General features: G+C 42.9%; 2 protein-coding genes across 8 annotated transcripts in view; one reads left to right on the forward strand and one right to left on the reverse strand.

Moving 5' to 3' along the window:
• Positions 1-1953, forward strand: part of LOC309327176 (UDP-glucuronosyltransferase 2A2-like) — a 39611-nt gene extending 37658 nt beyond the window's left edge. For 2 of the 5 annotated variants that reach the window (XM_081836323.1, XM_081836324.1), the window contains exon 6: positions 889-1950. In XM_081836323.1, the coding sequence (XP_081692449.1) occupies positions 889-1168 (280 nt within the window). In that variant the 3' untranslated portion in view covers positions 1169-1950. Of the gene's footprint in view, positions 1-888 lie in introns of all 5 variants that reach the window. The other 3 variants (XM_081836326.1, XM_081836325.1, XM_081836322.1) reach the window with 3 other exon arrangements.
• A 784-nt stretch (positions 1954-2737) lies between these two features.
• Positions 2738-24876, reverse strand: YTHDC1 (YTH N6-methyladenosine RNA binding protein C1). 3 transcript variants are annotated; one of them, XM_081836294.1, is made up of 17 exons: positions 24627-24876; positions 18614-18703; positions 17316-17647; positions 16831-17206; positions 15289-15378; positions 14754-14807; positions 14015-14109; positions 13342-13450; positions 13138-13255; positions 11701-11785; positions 10666-10832; positions 8381-8463; positions 7749-7785; positions 7626-7665; positions 7474-7536; positions 4984-5118; positions 2738-3739 (listed from the first exon to the last, which is right to left on the reverse strand). In XM_081836294.1, the coding sequence occupies exons 1-17, from the start codon at positions 24652-24654 to the stop codon at positions 3521-3523; spliced, it is 2121 nt and encodes a 706-aa protein (XP_081692420.1). In that variant the 5' UTR covers positions 24655-24876; the 3' UTR covers positions 2738-3520. The 3 variants fall into 3 exon arrangements, with proteins under 3 accessions (XP_081692420.1, XP_081692419.1, XP_081692421.1); XM_081836293.1 differs by having other exon boundaries at positions 18602-18703; positions 24627-24875; XM_081836295.1 differs by lacking the exon at positions 14754-14807 and having other exon boundaries at positions 18602-18703; positions 24627-24875.
• Between the last annotated feature and the right edge of the window lie 1507 nt (positions 24877-26383).

Genomic DNA, 26383 nt, shown 5'->3' on the forward strand with positions numbered 1-26383 from the left:
AATCTAGCTTCTGACTTTTGTTCTACTATGGAACTCATCAAGGCTTTTGCCCCCAAACACTTCTTGCCCTCACTTCCCTGCTCGGGCGTCTGTAGGGACGCGGGTGGCGCTGTGGGTAAAACCACAGAGCCTAGGACTTGCAGATCAGAAGGTCAGCGGTTCGAATCTCCGCGACAGGGCGAGCTCCCATTGCTTGGTCCCTGCTCCTGACAACCTAGCAGTTCGAAAGCACGGCAAAGTGCAAGTAGATAGATACCGCTCCGGCGGGAAGGTAAATGGCATTTCCGTGCGCTGCTCTGGTTTGCCAGAAGCGGCTTAGTCATGCTGGCCACATGAGCCGGAAGCTGCACGCTGGCTCCCTCGGCCAGTAAAGCGAGATGAGCACCGCAACCCCAGAGTTGGCCACGACTGGACCTAATGGTTAGGGGGTCCCTTTACCTTTTTTACTTCTTGCCCTCAGTCTGAGGTGCAGACGACCCCGAAAGGCAAGTGTATCTTGTTCCCTTCTATTCAGTCCCCCATATGGTTATGGAGCCAAAAGTAACACTGCGACGGTAGTCAATCTCTTCAGTCTATGATTTTCAGGTGCCCGTCAGTCACTCATTCAGATTTTTGCAACAAATGACGCTACCAGTCTACAAAATGCACATAGCATGTTTCTGGAAAATTCACAAGGCCACTTGCCTAAGAAAATCAGCAGAAGTTATAGGCAAATCAGAGCAATGTTTTCCCTTAATTTCCTTGGGTTACTTGCCATAATACATTAGTTAGTAAGCTGCCACAAGAGTCTTATTTTCAAATCCTGGGAGCAATTAAAGACTGCACTCCTCTGAGTTCTGGCTCTATACTAATTTGTTCTTGTTTCTCTATCTTTACCCAATCCTCCAGATATAAGGAAAATGCAATGAGACTGTCACAGATCCACCACGACCAACCGATAAAGCCGCTGGACCGGGCTGTCTTTTGGATTGAGTTTGTCATGCGCCACAAAGGTGCCAAGCACTTGAGAGCAGCTGCCCATCACTTGACCTGGTACCAGTATCACTCCCTGGACGTCATTGCCTTCTTGATCGGTTGCATGGCAGTTTTCATATTCATTGCTGTTAAATGCTGCTCATTTTGTTGTCGGAAATGTGGCAGGATCATTAGGAAAACAAAAACAGAGTAACTTACCCCTGGGACTCGGTCATCATTGTGTGGCCTGCATTATTCAGCATGCTCATGACTTGATGTGCTAATACCACCCCCCCCTTATGAAAACTGCACCTAAAACTTCCATTTTTTTTTGCCACACTTTTCAACTCAAACAGATGTACAAGCAAGCCAAGCTTAACTCTGCTCCATTCAGCACCTGAATGTATCGATGATGGTTCACACTTCGAGAGCGCTCATTTTTATTTTGAACTGAGACTATTCTGTAAACTCCCCAACTTGGCAACGTAGCACAGAACCTTTTTATTTGGAGGCAGTGACACTCTCTAGGAATCTCTCAAAATATACATCTAAGTGTTGCTAAAGTGGGAAATCGCATAAACAACGTGGTCCTTTTCAAGATCGAGAACTGTTTATTTCTGAAACACAGCTGTTAAGGTTTCCTGTGGACATCTGTCACCTGCTGCTGGAGTACAGCGCGTGCACAATCGATACGATCCAACAGACACTAGCCATGCCTGAATCTGCTTGGAATCAATGGACTAAAAATGCAAAATTTAATGTTTTAAGTCCCACATGCTAGATAGTCCGCACCGAAGCCATTCCAATAATGACACAGTGATCCAGGAAAAAATGTGTCTAATTCCACATCTGCTGAAATGATTAATATTGTAATTCTTAAGAATAATAATTTTTTTTCATTGTGATAGAGCTGCACGCATACTTCAATTCAGGACTGGAATAAATATTGGTGTAGAATTCAGTTTCCTCAGGATCATAGGGATATATATATGCACAGCTTTCGCCTTTATGTCAGCAACAGTATGCTTGGAAATGTCTAGTAAAACCTCAGAATATTTGCAATGCTTGCAGTTCAGGTTTGGGTACCCGACCAGCTGCTTTACCCCTCACCATGACTAGCAAAATAGGAGCGAGGCCAAAGATGGATGTACATATAATTCCGCTTTTCATGGCACAAAATTCCATCACACCACAAGATCATCCTAGCTTTTGCTTTGCATAAATAGGACAGCTCTCTGTCCCAGCCATCATTTCCCCGTGATGCTGCCTCTCTGCCCAGAACTCTAAACCCAAACCCTGCTCTGACCTTAGTGGACTTCTTGTTCCCCAGATGGAGGTTTTGCTACCTCTGAAACATTGCCCCTGTCCAGCTTTTGCATTATGAACACACTTTTCAGTGATGCATAACACCTCGCTCACTGCCCCCAATCTCTTCCTCCACAATGAATTTTATCCATTTTCCTAAGTCAATGTGTCTCAAGCTTTCTACTTTCCAGGAACTCTTTTGTCCATCGCAGAAACATAGTATATTGAAGATGCTCAGAGAGTGCAAATTCAGTCCATGTGAGGCACTTTGTCAGGTGAGGGGAGGGAGAGATGGGGCTCACCACTGCCCCATGTGGAGTTAGGATGCAACTTAAAACATACTAAAACTGCTTTTTGCCGCACCAGTAATAGATAAGGGATCTATTGAGCCAGAAGTGACCTTTTCAGATCGAGGCTTTTTTGCTCCACCCCCCCCCTTCAAAAACAAAACAAAACTCATCAGAAACATGCACATCCATGAAAGTTGACTGTTACCAATTTATTATATATAAAAAAAAATGGTAGCAATGTAGAATACAGCAAGATTTTGTGCTCACACACACACGGTGGACATTCCAAACAATATGGACATTTTTTTGGGGGGGGGTGTAATATGGAAGTGGGAGAGGCGAACAAACAATAGCATTAACCAAAATGCCAGCAGAACACAGGAAAGCTGTTTAAAAGGTTAAAAATTAGATATCAATATTGTCATCTTAATATTGCTTTCATTATTGAACAAGCTTGACTCTTACAGGTTTTTTTTTCTCATAAAAAAGGAACAACCAGAAAAACCAAGACGTGGCTGTTTCAACACTGACATACAGCCAAACCATCACACCCAGTATTTGCATACCTGATAGCAGCATTTTCCCCCACAGAATCATGTAAAAAACTACATGGAAGGAAACAAAAGCAAAAATATTATGGCAGTTGTCAACTGGTACTCAAACAAACAGATGATTAAATTACAGTTAAGATAAACACATAGGGATCATTAATCTACCTTCTTTAAACTTTTTCAAAACTGCTCAAATGAAAGTCACCAACTCAAGGGTCAAGTTTGCACGTTTTTTGTTTTTTTTGTTTAGCCGTTGGGGATTTTCCAGTTCACAGCTTACTGCATGCTTAGAACAAAGAGGGTCAATTATAAATCCTTCTACACAATAAAGTAGGTAGACAGAGGAAAATAGAAGTTTACTACCTGTAAACACACAAATATACAAGCCTTTGCTTTAAGTGACTGCAGTTCCGCAATGCATTATCTTCTATATCTTCCTCTTTCTCCTCTGTCTCTGTCCCGATCGCATATCCTCTCCCTCTCCCTCTCCCTCCCCCGATCCCGATCTCTGTCCCTTCTGGTATCCCGGGGCCGATCCCTCTCACGATCCCGCTCTCGTTCTCGGGGTCTGCTTCTTCGGCCGCTGACAACTGCTTGTGTCCGACGTAGAAAGTCATCTACCCTCATGTCATAATCATGCTGTAGGAGACAGAAATGTTTTTATAGATCACCTAGTTTTAAAAAGCTACAAAGCACAGGTAAGGCTGCTGGTCACTATAGCTTTATGCTGCCTCCAGGATCGGGGGTGGAATGCCTCTTGAATGCCAGTAACTAGGTAATGCTGCAGAACAGGCTATTGCCCTCAAATGCTGCTTAAGGGTCTCTCATGGGTATCTGGGATAAGGAGGATGCTGGCCTAGACAGACCTTTGGACTGACCCACCAGTGTTCTGATATTATTATAGACCCAGAGGCCTCAACCCTCCAACATTCCTTATAAAGGTAAAGGTAAAGGGAGCCCTGACCATTAGGTCCAGTCATGGCCGACGCTTGGGTTGTGCCACTCATCTTGCTTTATTGGCCGAGGGAACCGGCGTACAGCTTCCGGGTCATGTGGCCAGCACGACTAAGCCGCTTCTGGCGAACCAGAGCAGTGCACGGAAACGCCGTTTACCTTCCCGCTGGAGCGGTACCTATTTATCTACTTGCACTTTGATGTGCTTTCGAACTGCTAGGTTGGCAGGAGCAGGGACCGAGCAACGGGAGCTCACCCTGTCAAAGGGATTCAAACCGCCGACCTTCTGATCGTTAAGTCTGTGGTTTAACCCACAGCGGCACCCATGTCCCTTTTTAACATTCCTTATGCTAATCTTTAAAAGAAGGATCAAAACAAATCGCAAATGAAAACGGGCTTTGGGTTCAAATACTTCGGTTCTCGAATGTAATACGTTACAGAAGACGGTTCGAGTTCCGTAACGTTTTGTCAACGGAGACGTTCGAGAACCGAGGTACCTACCACTGTATCGGGATTCAACATGCACCTGGAGCGTAGTTTCTCTTTTGAAAGGGAAAACTCAAACCACATACAAATACTTCTTGCAAATCTTCCAAGTCTTCAACAACTGAGACTCTCAAGGCTCAAGCTAACTTGGGAGCATATGCAAAAATATGCAAAGGGATCGGTGATGGGCATGTGCAAAAGCAACAAGTTTGCAAAACAACAACCTAGGTTTTGCTCTCCAGTCTCGTGTGCCTGCATTCTACTATTTATTTTGGCACAAGTGGCAGCTTTAAAATGTGCTTTAAAATGTGACAGCACACGCACTGAACGTTTCAATGAACGTAGAGGCCTGACACTTAAGACTGTATAGAGGTCTCTCGACAGCATAAGATCTGCCCATGATCCTTAACTGGCATGGTACCAGCCATTCTGGGCATACTTACCACCCGCTTATCCCTGTATCGTGCATCGTGTGGAATGGGATGGTGCCCTGAGTAAGGAGGGTGAGCTTGTGGTGGAGGAGCATGGTGCTGGTAGTAAGGATGATGGGGAGGCTGTTCCATACCCGGGTAAGGAGGCTAAAAAGAAAATGGTGTTATTCGCTTAAATTTCTCCTCCTTAGAACACAATCGGCATCAAGAAACACTGAAATGCAACTGTAATAAAGAAAGTGCTTCAAAGATTCAATGGCACTTTGAGTGTGGCACGCTAAAAGACCGTATTTTTCACTCTATAAGACGCACCAGACCACAAGGAGGAAAACAAGAAAAAAAATATTCTGAATCTCAGAAGCCAGAACAGCAAGAGGGATCGCTGTGCAGCGAAAGCAGCAATCCCTCTTGCTGTTCTGGCTTCTGGGATAGCTGCGCAGCCTGCATTTGCTCCATAAGACGCACACACATTTCCCCTTACTTTTTAGGAAGAAAAAAGTGAGTCTTATAGAGCAAAAAATACGGTACCTTATAGTAGTTAATAACTAGCCCAAACTGTACACTTAACCCCACATTTCCACAACCAGACATAGGAGGAGGCTGCAGCGACTGAACAGTGTAATTTGTATAGGTACAAACATACTATGCATACGATTCTCCGTGTGGAAGGGGCACCCGTACCTTGTGCAGAATTAAACTGGCAGTGGGGATAATCACCATGCCACTGTGGGCCATGTTCTGCAAGGTACAATAAAAGGCTTCCAGAATGCTAGGGAGGATGAATGGGGTGAGGATTATCACAATGCCAAAAACATGCTCTTAATGTTACAGTCAAAATCATGCATTTGCTTAGAACTGATTGCAAAAGCAGGTGAGAGGCTGGAGCTGAACAGATACTGTAGTTTGACACAAGTGTCTTGATACCAAACGCACCCAGAACATTGAAATTCAATGTTATTACATAGATCAGAAGCTTACAAACTCTCCTGTCTTGGACCACTTGAAAATCGCTGAGGGTTTTGGCGACCAATTAATGATTTTTCTGCCTGTTCTAGCCACTGTTACATAGCTGTCAACCTTCGCCTTTTTTTAAGGGAAATCCTATTCGGAATAAGGGAATTTCCCTTTTTAAAAAAGGGAAATATTGACAGCTATGTGCTGTAACCCTGTGCTAGATGTTGTATGGTTGTGCTTTCTTCCATGTCCAACCACAAATCCGGACACACTGCAACAGTTTGGGAACTTCTGAGATTGAATGGTCCATTTACCAGGATACTATCTAAGTGTACTTTACAAGTGGGACCTGCTGTGGTATATCCTCCTTCCTAAAGAAATCTTGCCTGCCCTGGGTTCCATGCACCCCAAACAGACCACTCCAGTCTGCATTCTAGGTGCAGCTTCCCCGCCACATTCAGTTTTCCTTTTGAAGAGGTCAGCCATTAGGCATGCCAAGTCCTCTTTATCCTCATAGAATCATAGAGTTGGAAGAGACCACAAGGGCCATCAAGTCCAACCCCCTGCCAAGCAGGAAACACCATCAGAGCACTCCTGACATATGGTTGTCAAGCCTCTGCTTAAAGACCTCCAAAGAAGGAGACTCCACCACACTCCTTGGCAGCAAATTCCACTGTCAAACAGCTCTTACTGTCAGGAAGTTCTTCCTAATGTTTAGGTGGAATCTTCTTTCTTGTAGTTTGGAACCATTGCTCCGTGTTCGCCTCCTTTGGTTTGTGCCCCCCCCCCCAATTGTAAGTAAAGGTAAAGGGACCCCTGACCGTTAGATCCAGTTGTGACCGACTCTGAGGTTGCAGCGCTCATTTCGCTTTACTGGCTGAGGGAGCCGGCATACAGCTTTCGGGTCATGTGGCCAGCATGACTAAGCCGCTTCTGGCAAACCAGAGCAGCGCACGGAAACACCGTTTACCTTTCTGCCGGAGCGGTACCTATTTAGCTATTTGTACTGTGAAGTGCTTTTGAACTGCTAGGTTGGCAGGAGCTGGGACTGAGCAACGGGAGCTCACCCCATCGCGGGGATTCAAACCGCCGACCTTCTGATCGGCAAGTTCTAGGCTCTGTGGTTTAACCCACAGCGCCACCCGTGTCCCTCCCAATTGTACTTCAACAGTATCAGGCTTGCAGATCTCCCTCTTTTTTCTATGGCCTTGTTTCGCTACAACTTTGGTAGCCCCCCGACATCATTCTTTCATACTGCCTGCTCTTTCCCACCAGTGCTTCTTTTATACGTAGCACATCTTTCTTGCATGGATTTAAGAGCACGACTCTACGCTTATATCCTGGCTTGCAGGGTTTCCTATTGGCATGCAGTTGGACAGAATGCTGGACTAGATGGGTTTGGTCTGATTCAGCAGGAATCGCTTGTCATTTTTAGATCCCTAAGGAAGTTCATAAAAAATAAATGGAACTACCCTTATCACCGTTACTCTAAGGAATGTGTTCAATCAAATGCATGGTCAAAAGTAAAGTGCTTATAAAAATACAAACCATTCCTTGCCAGGGTGGCGGCGGACCCATGCTATGGAATTCTCTCACATAATCATTGTAGGACTGGAAAATAAACACATACAGGGAATGTCATAAACACAGGCAGCATTAAAGCACTTGCAGCTACAGTACACGAAAAGGCAGACACTTACCCCATTTAAAAAGACGTCTCTGCGCACTCCTGAAAATCGTCTGTTGGGAATGAGATTTGTGAATTTAAACACAGTGCTAAGTTACCGCAGCGTAAAATAAACAAAGACTAAAGCATCTCTTACCTGTCTGCATCTTGGTATCTGGGATCCTTTATATAGCCTGTTTGAAATCAAGCAGCATTATATATCATATTTACCACTATAGCAATATATAAACAGAAATTAGCATCTTTCCCACAAGCATGCACCTGCCTTGGCAAGGAGAACAAGGAAAGGTAATTCTGCTGTTCCCAATGGTGGCTTCAACAATTTGTGTAAGGAGCTTTAAAATGTACCACGTTTTTCTTTATAGCAGAATAGAGCAGACTCCAGTAATTATCTAGCTATTGGATAAAGAATGTTGAATCTGGTCATTTTAGCTTGATGCCAAGATTTAATCTAAACATCAACAAAAGTACAATGTAGCTTGTTTTGAGGAGATTAAGACATACCTACATATTCACTCATATAATAGAAGTAAGGACATTTATAACATTTTTGTCTCTGCTCTAAGCTAGGTCCCCCTACCATGTTCCAAGAAGGGCACCACGATCCCACACATTCCGTTAAGTCTTCCTATTCAAAATGAGCTTTAACTAGAGCCCTGATGCACCCTCAAAGCTTTATTTCAAACTTCACATTCTACACAAATTCAAGATTGTTAATACACGAATCTGTACGTTTGTGCAAATGTATTTGCATAACGAGATATTAACCTTGTCTTTGGTGAAACTCAGGGGGATAATCAATCCTTGGTTTCTTTCTGCTGTTATGAATATCATAATCCTCTGGTCGACGCCTACATAAATTAGACAATAATTAAAACAATTGTTTGGAGCAACCTTAAAGTAAATACCTTCAGAAGGAACAGGAGGTAACCCAGGATGACTTTCTGGGAGGTTTCTGAAGTCCCAGGCAGCTGTGTGAGCCTTACCAAATTCACCACTCAATCCTTTCTTGTGTTGATGTAAACATGCTTAACTGGCATTTTATGGTTGCAAAGAACCTGAAATCCTTGACTCAGCCATACCTCTTAATTCCAACCTATTTCTTTAGGACTTACTCCCCGTTACACACAGAACTGTAGCCATAAACCTAATTTAACCCTACTTGTAACTTGTACAATTGCTATATTGATGCTCGCCCTACAAGCAGAGCCTCACAATTTGGATGCATCTTATGGACGTGTTCCAAACCTCTAAATACTCTGCCTCACTTGGACTGATATCATTCAGACCCATCCCTCTCTCCCCCCCCCCCCCGCCCCCGGTTTACATACAAAGATTACTAGCCAGGAAGGATCTCTACAATATGGCCTATTCCTATGTTCTCAAGATTAGAGCTAAGAGATATTACTAGCTGAAATGGTTATGCTTTCCGAAGAAGGTATTTTGCAGCTGCCAGACTGGGTTTCTCCTTTGCTCACCACCAGCAGGTCACCGAATGCCCCCCCCCCAAATACACCATCAAAAGGTGAAACAATTATACAGGCCATAGGCAATTACCCCTCCCTCCTCCCCAACTACCATTAAAGTATATTGCATTACCATTTTAAAAGCAAGTATCACAATTCTGAGCAAACAAAGCAACTGTATGTACAGCAGAAATAGATTTAGAAAATAAGAGCTGGTGTAAAGAATAAACATACCGCTTTCTTGTAGTTTGAGTGTGCACTTACGACCGGTATAATATATGATAGTAACAGTTCATATAGTAGTCCAACTACTGACTTTAAGCTGAAAGCCACATACATAAATGGAGGCCCTGGCAGGCTTGAGAAGGTGTGGTGGTGTTATAATGTATAGTTTGCAGTCCATTGCAAAACCTTCACTCGTAAATACTTTATTGCACTGGAAACCTCTCAGGCTTAACTTCAAAAGCCATCGCTGCTCAGTCCTCTTATGCCCAAAGAAAGGGGGGTGCTGCCAGGATTCCTCCTACCTACAGGTTACGGTGTCCTTTCTTAAAAAAAACAGCAAGGATATGGGGACTCGTTGGATATCTGTTACCTACCACAGGACGTTTCCACAAACAGGAAACTGCAACCGAAAAAGGTTTCAGCCCAAACTACACAGTCTTTAGCGGAAAGGCTTTAGATTTATCAGAAAGCAAAGTGGCTACACAGGGGGTCAGGGAATCGTGATGGATATAGAAGGGCTTATATCAGTCCTTTGCAAAGACTTCTCCAATTCTGTAACAAGATATACCCCTCTTTTCTGGGGAATGTTGGCAAGTTCATAGAGCAGTGATCAATAATCGTGGCGATCCTCTAAAACCACTCTTAAGTCCACAGGTGCTGCCAGCATCTGGAAAGGTTGTGTATACAGACACAGCAACAGCCATTCTTTTTGGTTTGTTGCCGGGTCTCCAAGGCCACTTCCTCCCCCTTTGGAGAGAACCTACGGCTTCCAGAAGCTCAGCAAGATGTGAGAGAATATTTGGTAATGGGCTTAACCACAGCACGGTGATACAATTTGAGACAGTCCCAAACACGCTCTTCTTGAACAGCAAAATAACACAAATATTTTTATCCTCAAAATGAGGCGGTCATCTTCTGCAAAATTATAAGTGATCCTGATAAAAGTCCCATATTTTGACAAGGCTTATCCAGATATACCTGAAAGAAAAGGCTTTTACAAGATATTAACACATTTTTGAACACACAGACTTGCTCTTCCTCCACCTAGCCTGCTCATGATAAATCCGCTTACCTACACGGACAGATTATCTGCATTATCTGACCAAAGATCTAGTCTAAGCTAGGTTTACAAGAACGTATTTTCTGCATGAGCCAAAGGTCCCCGTTTTCCTCTTGAAAGTGACAAACTGGGGGAGGGGGGACAGTGTGAAATCCTCAATGAAGCCACAAACCCGTCCATGCAGCTTGATGTGAGGATTTTCTCTCTTCTTGATTGCAGGGAAAGCTTTTTGATGAATCACATTCCTCCATCACGTAATTCTGACACATGTGCCTATTATCAGTCCAAAGAACGTTTCTAACCTTCCCACATCTCGGAGTGGCTCTCGGCGGGATGGCCGTCCTCTTGACCGGGGCTGAGAATGCATTCTTCTCTTGTGCCGCATTTTATGAATGACTTGATACAAGTCAATACTTTCATCGGGAGGGAATAGGAGACAAAGCTGGGTTCCGCATTCAGGCTCAATTTCCTGGAACAGTTAAACGCTCGTTTTACAAGATGAACTCTGAATGAATCCAAATTTTCCAAAGACAGCTTCTGCAGCCAACCAGATGGACACAACGAAGTTTAACGCTTAACGACATGTTTTTGCTGATTTCTACGAGAAAGTTATACTAGAAACAGCTATAAATACCAACAGAGGGATTTCTAGAAAAATGTTACAGCATAAGTAAGAAAGAGTTGTATCACATACCTTGTTCAACCAACATGTGTAGCCCAGAATCATGGATCAAAAACTCACCGGCACAAACAGATTAGGTAAATTTGTTTTTACGGAATTTTAGGACATATGTTGCCCATGAAGCAACAAAGAGTGCAGATCTTTATTTTGTTAGCTATCACAAATTGTATTTGCAGCATGCCAAATAGTGTTACAGCTATCTTTTTAAAAAGCACACCAAGATTGCAAATACCCATGGCAAGGTGAAGGAAATCATGTCTATGTGGGCTGCTTTTTCCACAATACCTTACCTCCCAGTTAGTATAGCAGGAGAACGAGCCTATATTTCTCCCTCACCATGAACCCATTTTAGAGACTTGAGAATGGTGGGAGTCACAGTTCATCTAGATTCAAGGCCGCTTTTGGCAGAAAGTAGCCTAACAGTAGCTTTAATAAAGAATGGACTACACGTCAAGATACTTCAAAAGAAGATATTTTGCTGTGACTTTTTTTCTAAGAGGTTACAATTCATCATTGGTCTAGGATTGTGCTTGGATTAATGGTGGCTGTCTTTCAAATGAGTATCAAATAAAATAAAATAAGAACAAATGCATTCCAAAATTTTAACTACTGGCCTTAAGATACTGAAGAGGAATAATTAACACAAATGACAAACCTGTCCATCACGTCCAATCTTTACTGGCTTATGCTCATTCCAAGGATTGGTCAGGTGAGCAGATTTCGTGAATGGCAACTCACGCCTAAATGTATAAGGGACATGTGATACATTTTGTGTATTTGGCATTTAAATTAAATCTTATACAAAGATGCTTTTATGGACTATAACTTGAACGTTAAAAAGAAACCAGCAAACCAGCAAAATGAGCATTCTGAACTGGCAGATATAAATATTATCAAAGTGTAGCTTGGAAGACCAATTGAGTTAGGTTCGTAATGCTCACCTTAGTACAAAGCAAGCATGACAACCTTGCAAGTTCTCTATCGCCAGAAGGAAACTTAAGCCTTGCCTTTGCATCCTACACACCACACTGTTTTGACATTCTGGCAGCGTTCTTAACACCTAGCATGCTGCTATTACTTTCTGGGAAGTAAACAAACTATGAAAAAATGTAGACTTCCAGCACTACTGGAAAAAATGTGGACTTCTAGTATAGTAGTAATACTGGAAAAATGTTCAAAAGGATTAAGTTATCTTCCCAGATTGAGAAACTCACTCTCTCTTGATTTAAAATTAAGACTTGGGGAAACTCACCCATCACTATTCTGAACATTTCAGGTGATGCCAAAAACCAAGCTTGACATTCATAACTCAATATAGAATATGTGTTTCATGAGAAGTTTGATTCTTTTCAAAGACAAGAGAAAACCAATGCAAAACATTGAAAAAGCTAGACTTCAACGACAGGATTGGGGGTGTGAAGAATGCATCTTCCGCAGCTCAATCTCTGGCTTCCCAGCTTCATAGACTACTAGTCTGAAAGTCAACATCTTGAGAGTCAATTTCTGACGACATCCTACTGCAGGAGAAAGAGGCTCCCTATTCCCATCCTATACTTCAATGTCTCAAAATCCATGCATTAGAGGCAGCTATCAAGAGCTTTACATAATCAGTTGGGGGCTTTCTTTTTCTTTCTCTCTCTCTTTCTCTCTCTCACACACACTTGCAAGACCATAGGACTGAATTTAAGGCAATAATTTGCCACCTATGAAGATGATGGTTAATGAAGCATGGCAAAAATAAGACAAAAGATATATAACCTACTCATGGTAGGGCAAAAATAATCCTTCTGCTAAGACCAAAGTCATTTAGAATCATAGCGTTGGAAGGGACCGTGAGGATAATGTAGTCCAATGCTCTGCAATGAGGGAATCTTTTGCCCAACATGGGGATCAAACCCATGACTGAGATTAAGAGTCTCATGCTCTACCAACTGAGATATCTGTGAACTATCTCCAGACTATGCAAATGGGTGGTAACCTATTGTTCCAGCAAATGAATCATGTCTATTTTGAGGATATACTTTGTGAACCTACTCGGAATATCCGAAAGTAAACATTACGAACCAGAATTTTCACATTTTAACCCTTTTACCTGCATATCCAATCTATCTTAAATACGCCTCCCAGCATTTTTGCACTCATTCCTGCAGGTAGCACCCAGTGTATGGGAGATCCCCCATGATGGGATTCAGAAGCCAGCCTTGCAAATCCTGCAAGAATCAGAACACTGCAATGAGACGACATAACCCAAACAACTTTGGGTTAAAGTTGAGTGCAAGTATTCCCTCTTATTTACCTTGGAACTTCCCACTCTCTCTCACAGAAAATATCAAGATAACACTCCTTGCTTGTCTGAAGGCAGCATTGAGCTTCTTCTCATTGACTGGGAGGGTTGACCAGACACCCTGTAGAGAGATGAACAGACACGCAATTTATAAAACCCAAACTGTTCAATGGATGCACCAGGGACACCTTGCACTTAGCTCAGTGCTAGAACACATGCTTGACATGCACCAGGTCCCAAGTTCAGTCCTTGTAATCTCCAGTTAAAAGATGAGACAGCTGAGAAATATCTCTAACTGAGGTAACTACCACTACAGGCAAGCCAGTATAACTGATACAGCTTCGTATTTCATAAATGCTCACATATCCAACAAAAGCTTGGGGAGGACCAGGAAAATCATAATCCATTAAGTTCAAAGCATTATGGAAAGCATTAAACAGTAAAAATAAAGCATTAAACCAGAATTTGTTGTTCCCCTTTCTTTCTGCAAGGCTCCCAGCAGATTCAAAGTAACAGAGATACAGCTGGTGAGATCCTAACTAATTCTATTTCTTTGTGACAGGGTTGAGGTAAGAGAACTAATTAAAGGCTTGATAATTAAAAGAACAATTGCCCCTATTCCGTATTCTGCAATCAGAGCTTTATCTTCATAATGAAAGTAGTCTGTAAGTGCAATGTGGCATACCTTAGCTTTGGCAAGTGAGACGTTTTCATGGTTGTTACTTTTGATAAGAAAAAATCTTGCATCTTGGAGAATGTATTTAAGTTTGCTAGTTTGGTCTGGGGGTGGAAACAAAGCAAAATGTAATTTTATTGGCATTTCCCTCTGCACCTCCTAAGTAAACACACAACACATATTTATAGCCCCTTTGTGGGACAAGCCCTTTTATATTGTGGTACAACTATTCTTCACTTCAGAGGGGCTTATATTGGTCTCCTGCACAAATTCCATTTTAATATATTGAAGCTATGTGACCAAATTTTGAGGAATTGTGCTGCAAGTCAGTAGCTGAATTCCACATATTTCAGACTTGAAATCTGTGTCATAGCATGCAATGCTAAGCGTAGAAAGCAAAATAAGCTATTTCAAGTAAAAAGCCAATGCAACATCAGTAATGTTCCGATATGTTTGCTTCCTGGTTATTGGAGTAAAATACATTTTTGAATGAAGAACCTACGAAAATTTATCTTTCAAACAGCACCATTTCATTACTTCTTTGCTTGCCAATTCAGCAACAAGATATATATATTTGCCTTTATGAAGATGCATGCAAGAAGTAATTTGAGAGGCAATAGAATTTGCTCAGCTTGAGTTAGTTCCACTATACATCGGAACATTACCACATTTGATGTATGTTAACAAAGACTTGACACAACAGCTTGCAATGGGAGCATGCATTAAAAAATTCGAATTTAAATTATACCTTTTTGGACAGCACGAACGGAAGATGATAATTTCTCATGCTTCTTTTCTGAACCTGTGTTTAGCCAAAGTACATTTGTTCAGATTGAGCCTTAATAGAGATACGATATAAATTCTACAGCCTTTTCACATAACTATTTTCATTCATGACAAATTATTCCTCCTGGCGCGCACCCACACACACACAAAGAATGCTGCTCAATGTGCACGAGGGTTTGTTTTGGATTTTTGGGTTGTTTCATTTTGTTTGTTTGTTTGTTTTGGTGGACCAGTTTTCTCTTCAGAAAACTAGTCAATGAATCATCATCTTCCAAGTTTTAAAAAGTGAAAATTCCACTTAAGCAACAAAATAGCATTAACATAACAAGAAAACCTACTTCCCCAAATTATTCACACAGAACATGCCAAAATACCAATTTTCACTATTTAGCTACATGTCCAATAGGTTTCTATGGCCCACTATTTATTTTGGAAAATGCAGTTCAAGGGTTTTGCTACAGATCATTTCAGTAAGATAAGCAATAACATAATAATACCTGCATATGACTCTGATGCAGAGCTTCCACTTCTATCAAAAACAATCGGAGAGATGCCTCTAGCTCTTTTTCTCGCCTTCTTTTTCTCATCTAAGACCATCAAAACAAGCAACAGCAGTACTTTTAAGGCCGACACCAAAAACTTTATCAGGAATGATTGCAAGAAGGTCAATACAGTTTACATTAGCTAAATGCATATTTGGCTCTCAACATTCAGAATTATCATCTCATTAGCCCTTCATTCTTTAGTCAGGATCCAAAGATCCATGGTGTTGTTTTGCAGAGCGCAAAGGAGCTTTAAACTTTTTTTTGCCTTGAACAGTAATATTCCACATTACATGGACAGCTGCTTTTGAAACACACAGAAATTTCAAAAGCAGTTTCTGATATGGTATGGTGTGCACACATGTGTACGAGTGTGAGGTCTTCACAAAGTCAAGAAATCGACTGATATAGATCAGGCCTCCTGCTGGAGTCCCAGCATGCCCCTGGACCACAAAGTTTATGCACATTATTAGAAATACAGCAAACACATCCCCCTAAAGCTTGATTTATACATTGCCAGGTATGTATGCTTGCCTCTTCTGCACACCACGGATGTGAACCTACTTCTGGATAACAGACTCACTTAAGGAGTCTGTGCCAGACTCCCAATGAGGTGCAATGCTGATTGGGGTGTTTGCCATGTTATTCAAATGATCTAGCCATGTGACACGACAACCACATCACATTGACAACACTATCCCAAAACTTCTGAAATGGAACTGTCCCTGTCACGATACTTGGGACAATCAGGGACACCAAAAAATAAAACGAGGAAGGCGGAGTTGGGAGGGACATTGCTTAAATAAAATGTGAGCAATAATAAATTAATAGAACGTAAGTATTTGGCTAGAAGTTTGAAATTCAGCTAAAACTCAGCTGCTTTGCTCTGAATTGTTTCTTTCCAGGTTTTTTTAAACCAGAATGTGCCAACTAGCTTTATATACTGCTGGAAACACTAATGTTTCTTCAGTTATAATCTACTCCTCTTAACATCTAGGGACCCAAGACTGAGAAAGGCTAACCTAGACTAGTATTACAAACACTGGTACATAAAAGTATTCACATTGAAACGTAAGTAGAAGCTGTGTGACACACTGGTTTGAAGATCTTTTTTCATCCCCATGAAATTCCCCCTAAGGGAATGTAAAGTAAAGTACACCACCAGAAAACTCATCTTATGTTTCCACTTCCATTCCTCACAGCCTCTGGCCAAGAGACCAGCACTATGAAGGAAACTGCTTAGTGAGACACTAATGAGCACCAGAGCATAGGAAGAGCTCTGCCGGATGAGACCAAGGACCCATTTAGTCCAGCACTGTTCTCAGTGGCCAATCAGATGCCCGTAGGAAGCCCTTTGGACAAAAATGAACACTTTGCTGCTGTGCTATCCTTACTGGTGGTGCTCTCTCACACCAGAGCCAATCATCTGCGGTACGATTTAGAAATAAATAACTGAATATGACAAGACCCAGAGCAGAAAGAAATGATATCAGCTACCTGATATATCCGAGCCCGAACCAGATCGGACTGACCCATCAGTAAAGGATGCAGATTCAGATTCAGAATCACTAGCTTCGCTTCGTGTGTCGTAATCATTTCCCTCCTTCTGATCCCTTTCATCTTGATCATAATCCTCTTCTTCATCATCTCCCTCTTCTTCCACTTCTTCCTCCTCCTCCTCCCCGTCATCGTCTTCCTCCTCTTCTTCTTCCTCCATCCCCTCCTCCTCCTCCTCCTCATTCTCTGTGTTTCCTTGGTCAGAGGATCCACTACTGCCTGTTTCATGATCCGACCCGTACTCCTCGGAGTTCACCTCTTCTTTTGAGGAGTGACTGGACCTGCTTGGCTGTCTGTCCACCTCATGCCTTAGCCTCTGTTTAAATGAGAATAAAACAAACGCCTTACATGTCAGGATGCACAGAGTTCGGAGCAAGCACCTTAAAGAACTGGTGCATTTAATGACTGCAAAAGCCGCTGCTTACCCCAGAGGTATCTGGAGTGGAAGACTTTGCCCTTCTGTCAGCATCTCTTTTCCTCATGCATGCCTTCTCAGGTTGCCCTTTGTAGGTGTCTCTCGAGCTGCTGCTTGTCATACGCATCTTTCTGTCACCTTCTGGGCGCTTGCTCCTATCAGACCTTTGATACTCCTCATTCTTATATTCCAATACTGGCTTTCCTTTTGTGCTCACTATTCGCTTGTTGTTGCTAACGGATGAGCTTGGGGGTTTGGGTAGCAACTGCCTCGAGGAATGCACAGAAGGCTTCTGCTTTTTGCTTTCAGCTGTCTCCATCCTCTCACTTTTCCTTTTGGATCCTGAAATATTTTTTTTAGAAAAGCACCAACAAATTTTGAAATCAGCATTTCATAGTTACTTGATAGCATTAACAAAACGCTGCTAAAGCTATCTTCAGAAAACACGATGAGCAAACTTTTTTCACATTTAGCATGAGACAAAGCACATAACGCTATTAGGTTTAAAACCGGGATGTTGTGTTAACTAAACTGCCTCCTTGGAAATCCTAGTATCTCTCACTATTTAAAGATGAGAAAACTGATGACCAATGGCTGGAATGACTTAAAAGACCAAAACACAACTTAGGACAGCCCTTCCAAACCCCAGTGTGGTATCATTCCAAATGTTATTGGACTCACAACTCCAACTGGGCCCAGCCAGTATGGCCAATGATCAGGGATTATGGGAGTTGCATTCCAATAGCATGTGAAGGGCACCAGGCTGTGGAAAGTTGACTTGGGAAATAAGCTGAAATAGAACCTTGCTTCTGGCTTCCTCAGGAGAAAGACAACTCCCTATGTATTTCTATAGCCAAAGAGCCAAGATTACATGCTTGAGGAAGGAAAACTATTTCAACTTGTTATTATTTTATAAGCAAGGACAGTACTTGCTTTTTAGCAAACTGTACTGTTTTGTTCGGCATGCCATATTCCACAAAGGATCTTAAAGCCTTTAAAAACATTCAGATATGAAGGCTACAACCAAGGTATCGGCACAGCAGGTTCTTTGCAAATATGTGACATATTTTACTTTAATAGCTCACATTGCCTTTGGGAAAAAAATCAAATGTGGCAGGGAGATAAGGATACTTCAAAAAGAATTTGTAATGCAGAGCAAAGAACTCTTAGGAAAAAGAGGGGCTGCCCAGTGGGCATGCACAAGTCCCTGTGCACCCTGGCAGCAGCCCTCAAGCTGGTTTGCTGATCTTGCTGTCCACCTTTTCAAAAGGGCACCCAACTAGTAAAGTAGCATACCCTTTTTCTCACTTTTATCTTGCTCACTGTCAGGGTTATACAGTTCATCATCATGATCAGGTGCATCAGTCAATATGTCATCCAGAACATTCAGTTCGCCATCTGTAAACAAAACACAAGGTTAAGAAATGGCATTCAGAAGAGCTGCACCGTTTGCTTTAATGGTATTAGAATAGTGTAATTAGAACCACAAAATTCTAGAGTTGGAAGGGGCCACAAGGATCATCTAGTCCAGCCCGCTGCAATGCTCTTACCAAATGAGCAGTTAAAATAGTTTAAAGTGATACTAAAATCCAATACCCACACATTTTCTTTCAGCACTTACATCTGCCCACCCATTTGAAGCTTTTCTAAAATTAAGAGTGAAAACTGAATAGCAAGGCAGTTTTTTACAAGACTAATTTGGATAACTGCCAAGCAAATGTTTAAATTGGGGAGAAGCAAGATATGGATGAACTCCCTACTACAGGTTTAACCAAATTCACTGACAAACCTCTCATCTATCTTTCAGTTGCTTTAATCCCTAAACTACATAAGGGACAATTGACCTGGTAAATCTTATAGGCTTGCTTTAGACCAGGGGTTGGCAACCTAAGGTCCATGGGCCACAAGCGGCCCACTGGGCTTGTTTAACCGACCCAGGAGGCGCCCTCGAACTGAACTGCCTGCTTGGTGAGTCTCCGCGCGCTACGCTAAACCAGCGCAACACGGCATGGGGACTCACTTCTGCGACACTGGAAATTGCTTCTCTGCAGATGCCAGAAATCACAGGCATGCAATCTGGCCCCCGGTAGGATCTCCGCTGGAGTGAACCGGCCCAGGCGAGGTAAACCTTGCTGACCCCTGCTTTAGACCCTAATTAGAACATTAAAATGTTTAATGCAATTATGGCAATTAGATTAATATGTTAACTGCAACCTTTATTCACACCAGCCAGTTGAGATTTATTCCTGACCACAGACTGGGCCATAATTAGACAAACATGGACTATCAAAGAAGGCATAGAGGCTAGGATGAGTCTGCACTGATTTTACTCTCAAGAAATTTCTTAGGTAAGGAACAGCCTCCTAAAAAAACAACAACTGTGATCCTTCACAGGTTTGCGGAGCCATTCATCCTAGAGCTGTGTATATTAAAGAGCTAGATTTTATACCCATCATTCACTACTAGAAAAAGTAGTAATATTTGGGGGGAATCTGACAGGGATGCCCCATACTTCCTGTAGTATTTGCTATATTAGTCACAGAGCAGTGATTCCGAGAAGTTAAGACTATATGGTACCTAGGCCACCTTTCCTGAAAATACAGAGGGGTGGAATGGTTCTTGAAGAACAAGTTCTGTAAAGGGAGGAGTCAAACAGTTGAGGGCACCTCCCCCTTCTGGCTAACTTCTTCTTCTCAGGCACGCAAGTATAATTATAGCTTGTAAAAATATGGACTAGGATCCCAACAACTGGTGCACATAGATTTTTACTTTTCCATTTTTAGAATTATAATCATAATTATTTTACTTATACCCCGCCCATCTGGCTGGGTTTCCCCAGCCACTCTGGGCAGCTTACAGCATATCTAAAAACAATAAAAAACATAATCAGATCCCTACTGTCATATCATGAACACCTTTTCAAACTTCCTTCAATGTTGAAAGTGGTTTGGCATGCAACAGGAGGGACTGCAATTCCTGAAATTTCCATTTCAGGCAATCATTTTACTTTAAGATGAACCACAGCAAGAATTTGTTTCATAATTCTATCTCCTTGAGCAGTTTTGATTTGTTTTAACAAATCATGTGTAGACTAGTACAAAGCCATTACTAACTACAGACAAACATTATTAAATTTAATTATCTACAATCAAATTCAAAGAGCTTTCCAAAGATTCAAGTACAGTTAATGTGGTGTACAAAACTCCATTAAAAATGAAGCTGCCTTGAAAAATCGGTTACATTTCTAGCTTCTGGACTCTTTGGTTTTCAAGAGCTTCTCAATGATTTCTCAGTGATAGAGGCATACGGACTAAAACCTAATCCAGACAATATTCAACTAATGGCAACTGTGGGGTATGGCTGGGACCTCAATCCAATGGTCTCTTGAAACTCAGATCTATTTGGAGGGGGGGAGTATTTTCATATTTAAAATACTGTATTTTCCGCTCTATAAGACGCACCAGATCATAAGACGCACCTAGTTTTTGGAGGAAGAAAACAAGAAAAAAAATATTCTGAATCCCAGAAGCCGGAATAGCAGGAGGGATCACTGCGCAGTGAAAGCAGCGATCCCTCTTGCTGTTCTGGCTTCTGGGATTGCTGCGCAGCCTGCATTCACTCCATAAGACGCACACACATTTCCCCTTATTTTTTACGAGGGAAAAAGTGAGTCTTATAGAGCAAAAAATACGGTAATTCATTGCCTTGAGGCATTCTTGGTTTACTCACCACGTCTAAGTGCCAACAATCTTAAATTTGGACCTAACTTAACACCACTCCTATTTTAATGTACTTCACAGGAATTTGTTTTTGATGATGACTTTGGAAGGTTCAGCTAATGCCAGAGACCTGTAGCCTTCTAGATATGAGACACCAGGAGCAAATTGCATTTGTCTTCCATTATCTGCACTTGCCCTATCTTGACTTCTGCACAAAACACCCCTTAAGTGTTGGAGTCCTGAATGACTAGAGCTCCATTTATCTCCTGCACCACTGTGTTTCATTAACAATGCATACCATCTATACATTAGACATAGGACTGCAAGGTAGCACAGTCTCTTATTGGAAGACTGCCCAAGCCCAAGAATCTTTCAGAGGTGACTTTGTTAATCAAACCACCAAACATCTTGTAGTATACAGCTCTAGTTTTTGTGTTTGTAAACATTCTTCTTCTTCTTAAAACACCCTAATGCTTTTAGGATGACAGGGCATCCGAAACAATTTTTCTGAGCACCGGTTCTGTTCTTGAACAGTGTATTTTACTGGTGTGCCATTTAGATAAAAAAATCTGTCGCAGTTTATCTTAAACAAGCAACTGTTATGTACTAGAGTAATTGCCAATAAAATTAATTACTGCATAACAATACCCTAACCTGTATTTTGGAAAAGGCCCAAAGTAGGATGGCTTATGACCAGCTCAGGACCTTTCCTTGACCCCTCCTCTTAGATACAACTGCAAAGACATAACAACAGAGCTATGGAGATGTGGTAGACCTCAAATACCTGAAGGCCAACATAAATTTTTGCTGGAACGTCCATGATACTACTCCTTTAAATACAGAGTGCCCCAGTATGCAGCTGGTAGATATACTATCGCTCCGTTTGCTTCATACTCATCAATATATTTCTACATAAACCAGGCCATGCAAGATAAAATTCCCTTCAGCACACACAATGCAGAACTGCTGCAGTCACTGCTCTGCAGTCATATTGCTCCTATTAGATGCAAAAAGCAAGCTTTTAATAGAAGCTGTCCCTCTTGTTGTAACAGGATTTCTAAAGCTAATCTATTTAGGAAACAAGTATGTACATAAACAATACATAATTACGCCAGTGGTCAAGCTGCATAGTTAAACATGGCCAAAAGAATGTAATAACCGGCTGGATCAGGCAAAAGTCCCACCTAGCCCAGTAAGTAGAGCAAGAGATTCTCAGGATCGTGGCTTGAAGACACGTATTGAGCAAAAGATTTCTAAATTGCAGTGGGTTGGACTATATGACCCTTGTGGTCCCTTCCAACTCTATGAAAATCCCATTATCAAAGTGTTTAAAGAAATGGCCATACAAAGCCCATAAGAACAACTCACAACAGTACTCTCCTCACTTGTTATTCCCAACAACTGGTATTCAGAGGCACATAGCCTCCAAAAATGGATATAGAACATAGCCTTATCCTCTATTAATTTGTCTAATCCTCTTTTAAAACCGTCCAAGTATTAGTTCAGCCTTCTTCTAAGGTAAGCCTGCTTCACCATATTACTGTCCACCCTGTCTTCTCTATTTGTAAGCAGCTCAATGGTACCCAGATTTACTAAGAAGTCCTGTCCAGACTTTACATCATTTAAATCAAATCTTGTATGTTTCAAATTGCAGCCTTCACCTCTAACTCAGATACCTTCTTGCTCGCCACATTTCCTCCACTGTTTTATCTTCTTCTATAATGCAGTTTGAATAAATGCTGAATAGCACAGTAACATAAACCTAATCTCTAACACAGGCAAACAAAAAGCTTCAAGCGCTGCAGAGCTGTACTTCATCTCATGACATGGGAATAACGCAGATCAGCTGTTTTATTGTTTTTATTGTACACCAACTAGAAGGGAAACACACAAATCTAGTCAGCATCAGCTGAATCAGTGGAGGGGGTCACTAGTATAATATTATAATATCCCTGCCTAAGAGCTGTGTGTGTATATATATATGAAAAAACAGAAAGCTAGTTTAACATAGCAGCCAAGTGTGTGAACTTTATAATATAGCCAAGATACTTTTGGCTCAAACGTAAGGCCAACCAAGAACTTACTGGCTGGTCTTATTCTCATCTGCATTAGGAAAACGGAAGTGGTCCATCTTTCAGGGCAGTTATAAGTCTTACTGAGATGTTATCAGAACACAACAGCATTTTAAGTTTAATTGCCAGGATTATTAGCTAATATTCACGGAATGTGAGGGAGGAGGATGAAAGCAATCAGTCAAAACTCACTAGGAGACTGTTTAAAAAACAGGGTTTTTTTTAAAAAAATAAATCATTATTTTAAAGCACAAACAGCCTGCAGACATTTTTTACCTGAAACCAATGGCTAGACTGCACTATTGCTTAGGATGTTTCGCTGGAGGGGTTTGTTGCTGTTATTAACATCAATTCTAATTTTTAGATATTAATATGATTTATGCAGAAACTGTTCAGTTTGGCTGCGTACTTTTTATATCTTTTATCTATTTTAACCAATTTTAAATGGAAAGCTTAAGATGTTTCCTACTTGAGATCAATGGCTGGGCTGCACCAATGGGCTGGGGCATTTTTGTTGCGGGTTTGTTGCTGTTAGGATCCAACAGCTTGACCTTAACCCCAAATGTGCCCTCCTCCCTTGTCTTCTGAGACAGACAGATGCCAACAACAACTGATAGAACTTTTTTCCTTTTTTTTTTTAAAGATCGTTACGATTTATGTGGCAACTGTTTCAATCCGGTTGTGTACCAAAACGTTTCATCTTGTAAGCTGCCTCCAGACTGGTTTTAACTACGGAAAGGCGGTGCAAGGGTTTATGTGTGCGTGTGTTACTGAGTTCCTTTTACTTGGATTATATACATTGCGGTTTTATATTCTGAATTTGTTCTGCAAACCTGGTATATAAATCCAGTAAACAAATAAAATACCCTCAAAATCTTGGTCAGCAAGATTTCATTTTGACCCCCTTAAAGCCCCAGCCCCCACCCTACGCCTCCCCCTTGCTTTCGCAAGCCTGGCAACGAACAACGTTGCCTTTCCATCCAGCCCCCAACCTATGGCCCCCCCTTTCCCCAACGTGACCCCCCAAAGGCCGAGAACCAATATTTCAAGGCCTATTAAACGGCCATCCCTTAAGCTTACTGCCCCCCCCGCCCCACATTTCATTTCAAGGCAATTAAACCGCCGCCCCCTTGCCCACTTTTCCCTGGGGGGGGGGCGCGGAGGCAGCAGTAAGGCCCTCAAGTCTCTCTTTCTCTCTCACCCCCCCTCCCCACATCCCCTGGGCCAATATTCAAGGCCTATTAAACGGCCATCCCTTAGCTTACTGCCCACCCCGCCCCACTCCCCCCCCCCGAAGGCTGATGGCGAGGAACATTTCATTTCAAGGCAATTAAACCGCCGCCCCCCTGCCCACTTTTTTCCCCCGGGGGGGGGGCAGAGGCAGCAGTAAGGCCCTCAGGTCTCTCTTTCTCTCTCCCCCCCTCCCCACATCCCCTGGGCCTTCGCGGCTCCCACCCACCCACCCAGCCCCGGTTGCCATGGCAACGAGCGGCCTAGGGACTGAGGGGGAAAGGAAACACCCGGCGGTACCTTTTTCCTCCCGGCTCTCGGCCGCCATCGTCCCCCCCTCCCGGCGGAGGAGGAAGAAGAACCGGCGGCGACGGCGGCGGCGGCTTTCTCTGGAGGCGGAGGAGTATTGGGAGACGAGGAGAGGAGCGGCGCAGCCGAAGGACGCGAGGGAGGCAAACGGGGAGGGCGATGGAGCCCCTTCACGAGCTGCTCCCTTCAGGACGCCGAGCAAAATGGAGGCTCTTTCCCCCCCTCGCGGCCCCGCCTCCTCCTCCTCCTCCTCCCCGAAAGCCCCGCCTCCTCCTTCCCGGCTTTATACTTCCTACGCGACAATTCCCACAAGGCCCTACGGAGCCGCTTCGGCGCGTGGCGTCACAGGGCGCGGCGCCGTTACCTCACGGCGTACGCTCTCTTCTCTCTCTCACTCGTGCGCGCGCGGCGTCACAGGGCGTGGCGCCGTTACCTCACGGCGTACGCTCTCTTCTCTCTCTCTCTCTCTCTCTCTCTCTCTCTCTCTCGAGCGCGCGCGGCGTCACAGGGCGTGGCGCCGTTACCTCACGGCGTACGCTCTCCTCTCTCTCTCTCTCTCGCGCGCGCGCGGCGTCACAGGGCGTGGCGCCGTTACCTCACGGCGTACGCTCTCCTCTCTCTCTCTCTCTCTCGCGCGCGCGCGGCGTCACAGGGCGTGGCGCCGTTACCTCACGGCGTACGCTCTCCTCTCTCTCTCTCTCTCTCTCTCGCGCACGCGCGGCGTCACAGGGCGTGGCGCCGTTACCTCACGGCGTACGCGCTCTTCTCTCTCCCGAGGGGTGGGGTAAATGAAAAGATCACCATAGAGATAAAACGTAGAGACGCGAGTTGCAAAAGGGTTCGAGGCGAGGTTCGAAGTCGCGTTCCGCCCTCACTTCCCCCCCCCCCGCAGGGCGTCACGGGGCGCGGCGCCGTTACCTCATGGCGTACGAAAAACAACAACCCGAACACACCGTAGAGCTACGAAAGGTGTAGAGTGTGTCTATGGCTAGAGAAGTGACAAAGAGATCCGATAGATAGCTATATGGATATCACCATAGAGCTAGAAAGTGTGGAGCGTGCGCGCCCAGAAAGGAGATTCAAGAGGACTGGAGGAAATTTAAGGACTATTAGGATAAATATTGTAATATAAAAAAATTAGAAATTACTTGAAAGAAACAAATAGGATTAAACTAAGTTATAATTAAATAAATGGGATTTAGAATGTTAAGAAAAGTGAGTAAGATGGATTATAATTGGAAATTGTTTTAGTTTAATAATGATATTGGAAAGCTGTTGCTACTGTAGCAGGAACCCCCCACCCCAATCATTCAGTTTGTACAAAATTTACACACTCTCACACACTACATACGCTACGCTTCTGTTATAAATTCATAGAAAATCAACCATACATCGGTCTTGCACTGTTCCACTTTTATTTTACTCCATGAAGTGTTGTAAATAAAAATATGCCCTTTTCCCTTATGGGGTATCCAAGAGCCCATATAGAGTCCTCACATAGGTTCCCTATTGGTAGGAGAAAATAACAGAGGCCAACCAGAGAAGATTGAGAAGCAAAGCAGCTAGTAAGCATGATCTTTATTGATCTGTTGCAACAGGGTGCTCCCCTCACACGCAGGAGAGGAGGAGGACCCCCAAAATTGCTGTGCAAGGGCTTATAAAGACTTTTGAAATTCCCATCCTCTAGATCAAGACCACCCCCAGAAACATTATGCATTCATCACAGAAGAGGTGTAACCTAAGACCAC

The sequence above is a fragment of the Podarcis erhardii genome (genome assembly GCF_964252035.2).
Source record: "Podarcis erhardii genome assembly, chromosome: 13".
In the NCBI taxonomy this organism is placed as follows: Eukaryota; Metazoa; Chordata; class Lepidosauria; order Squamata; family Lacertidae; genus Podarcis; species Podarcis erhardii.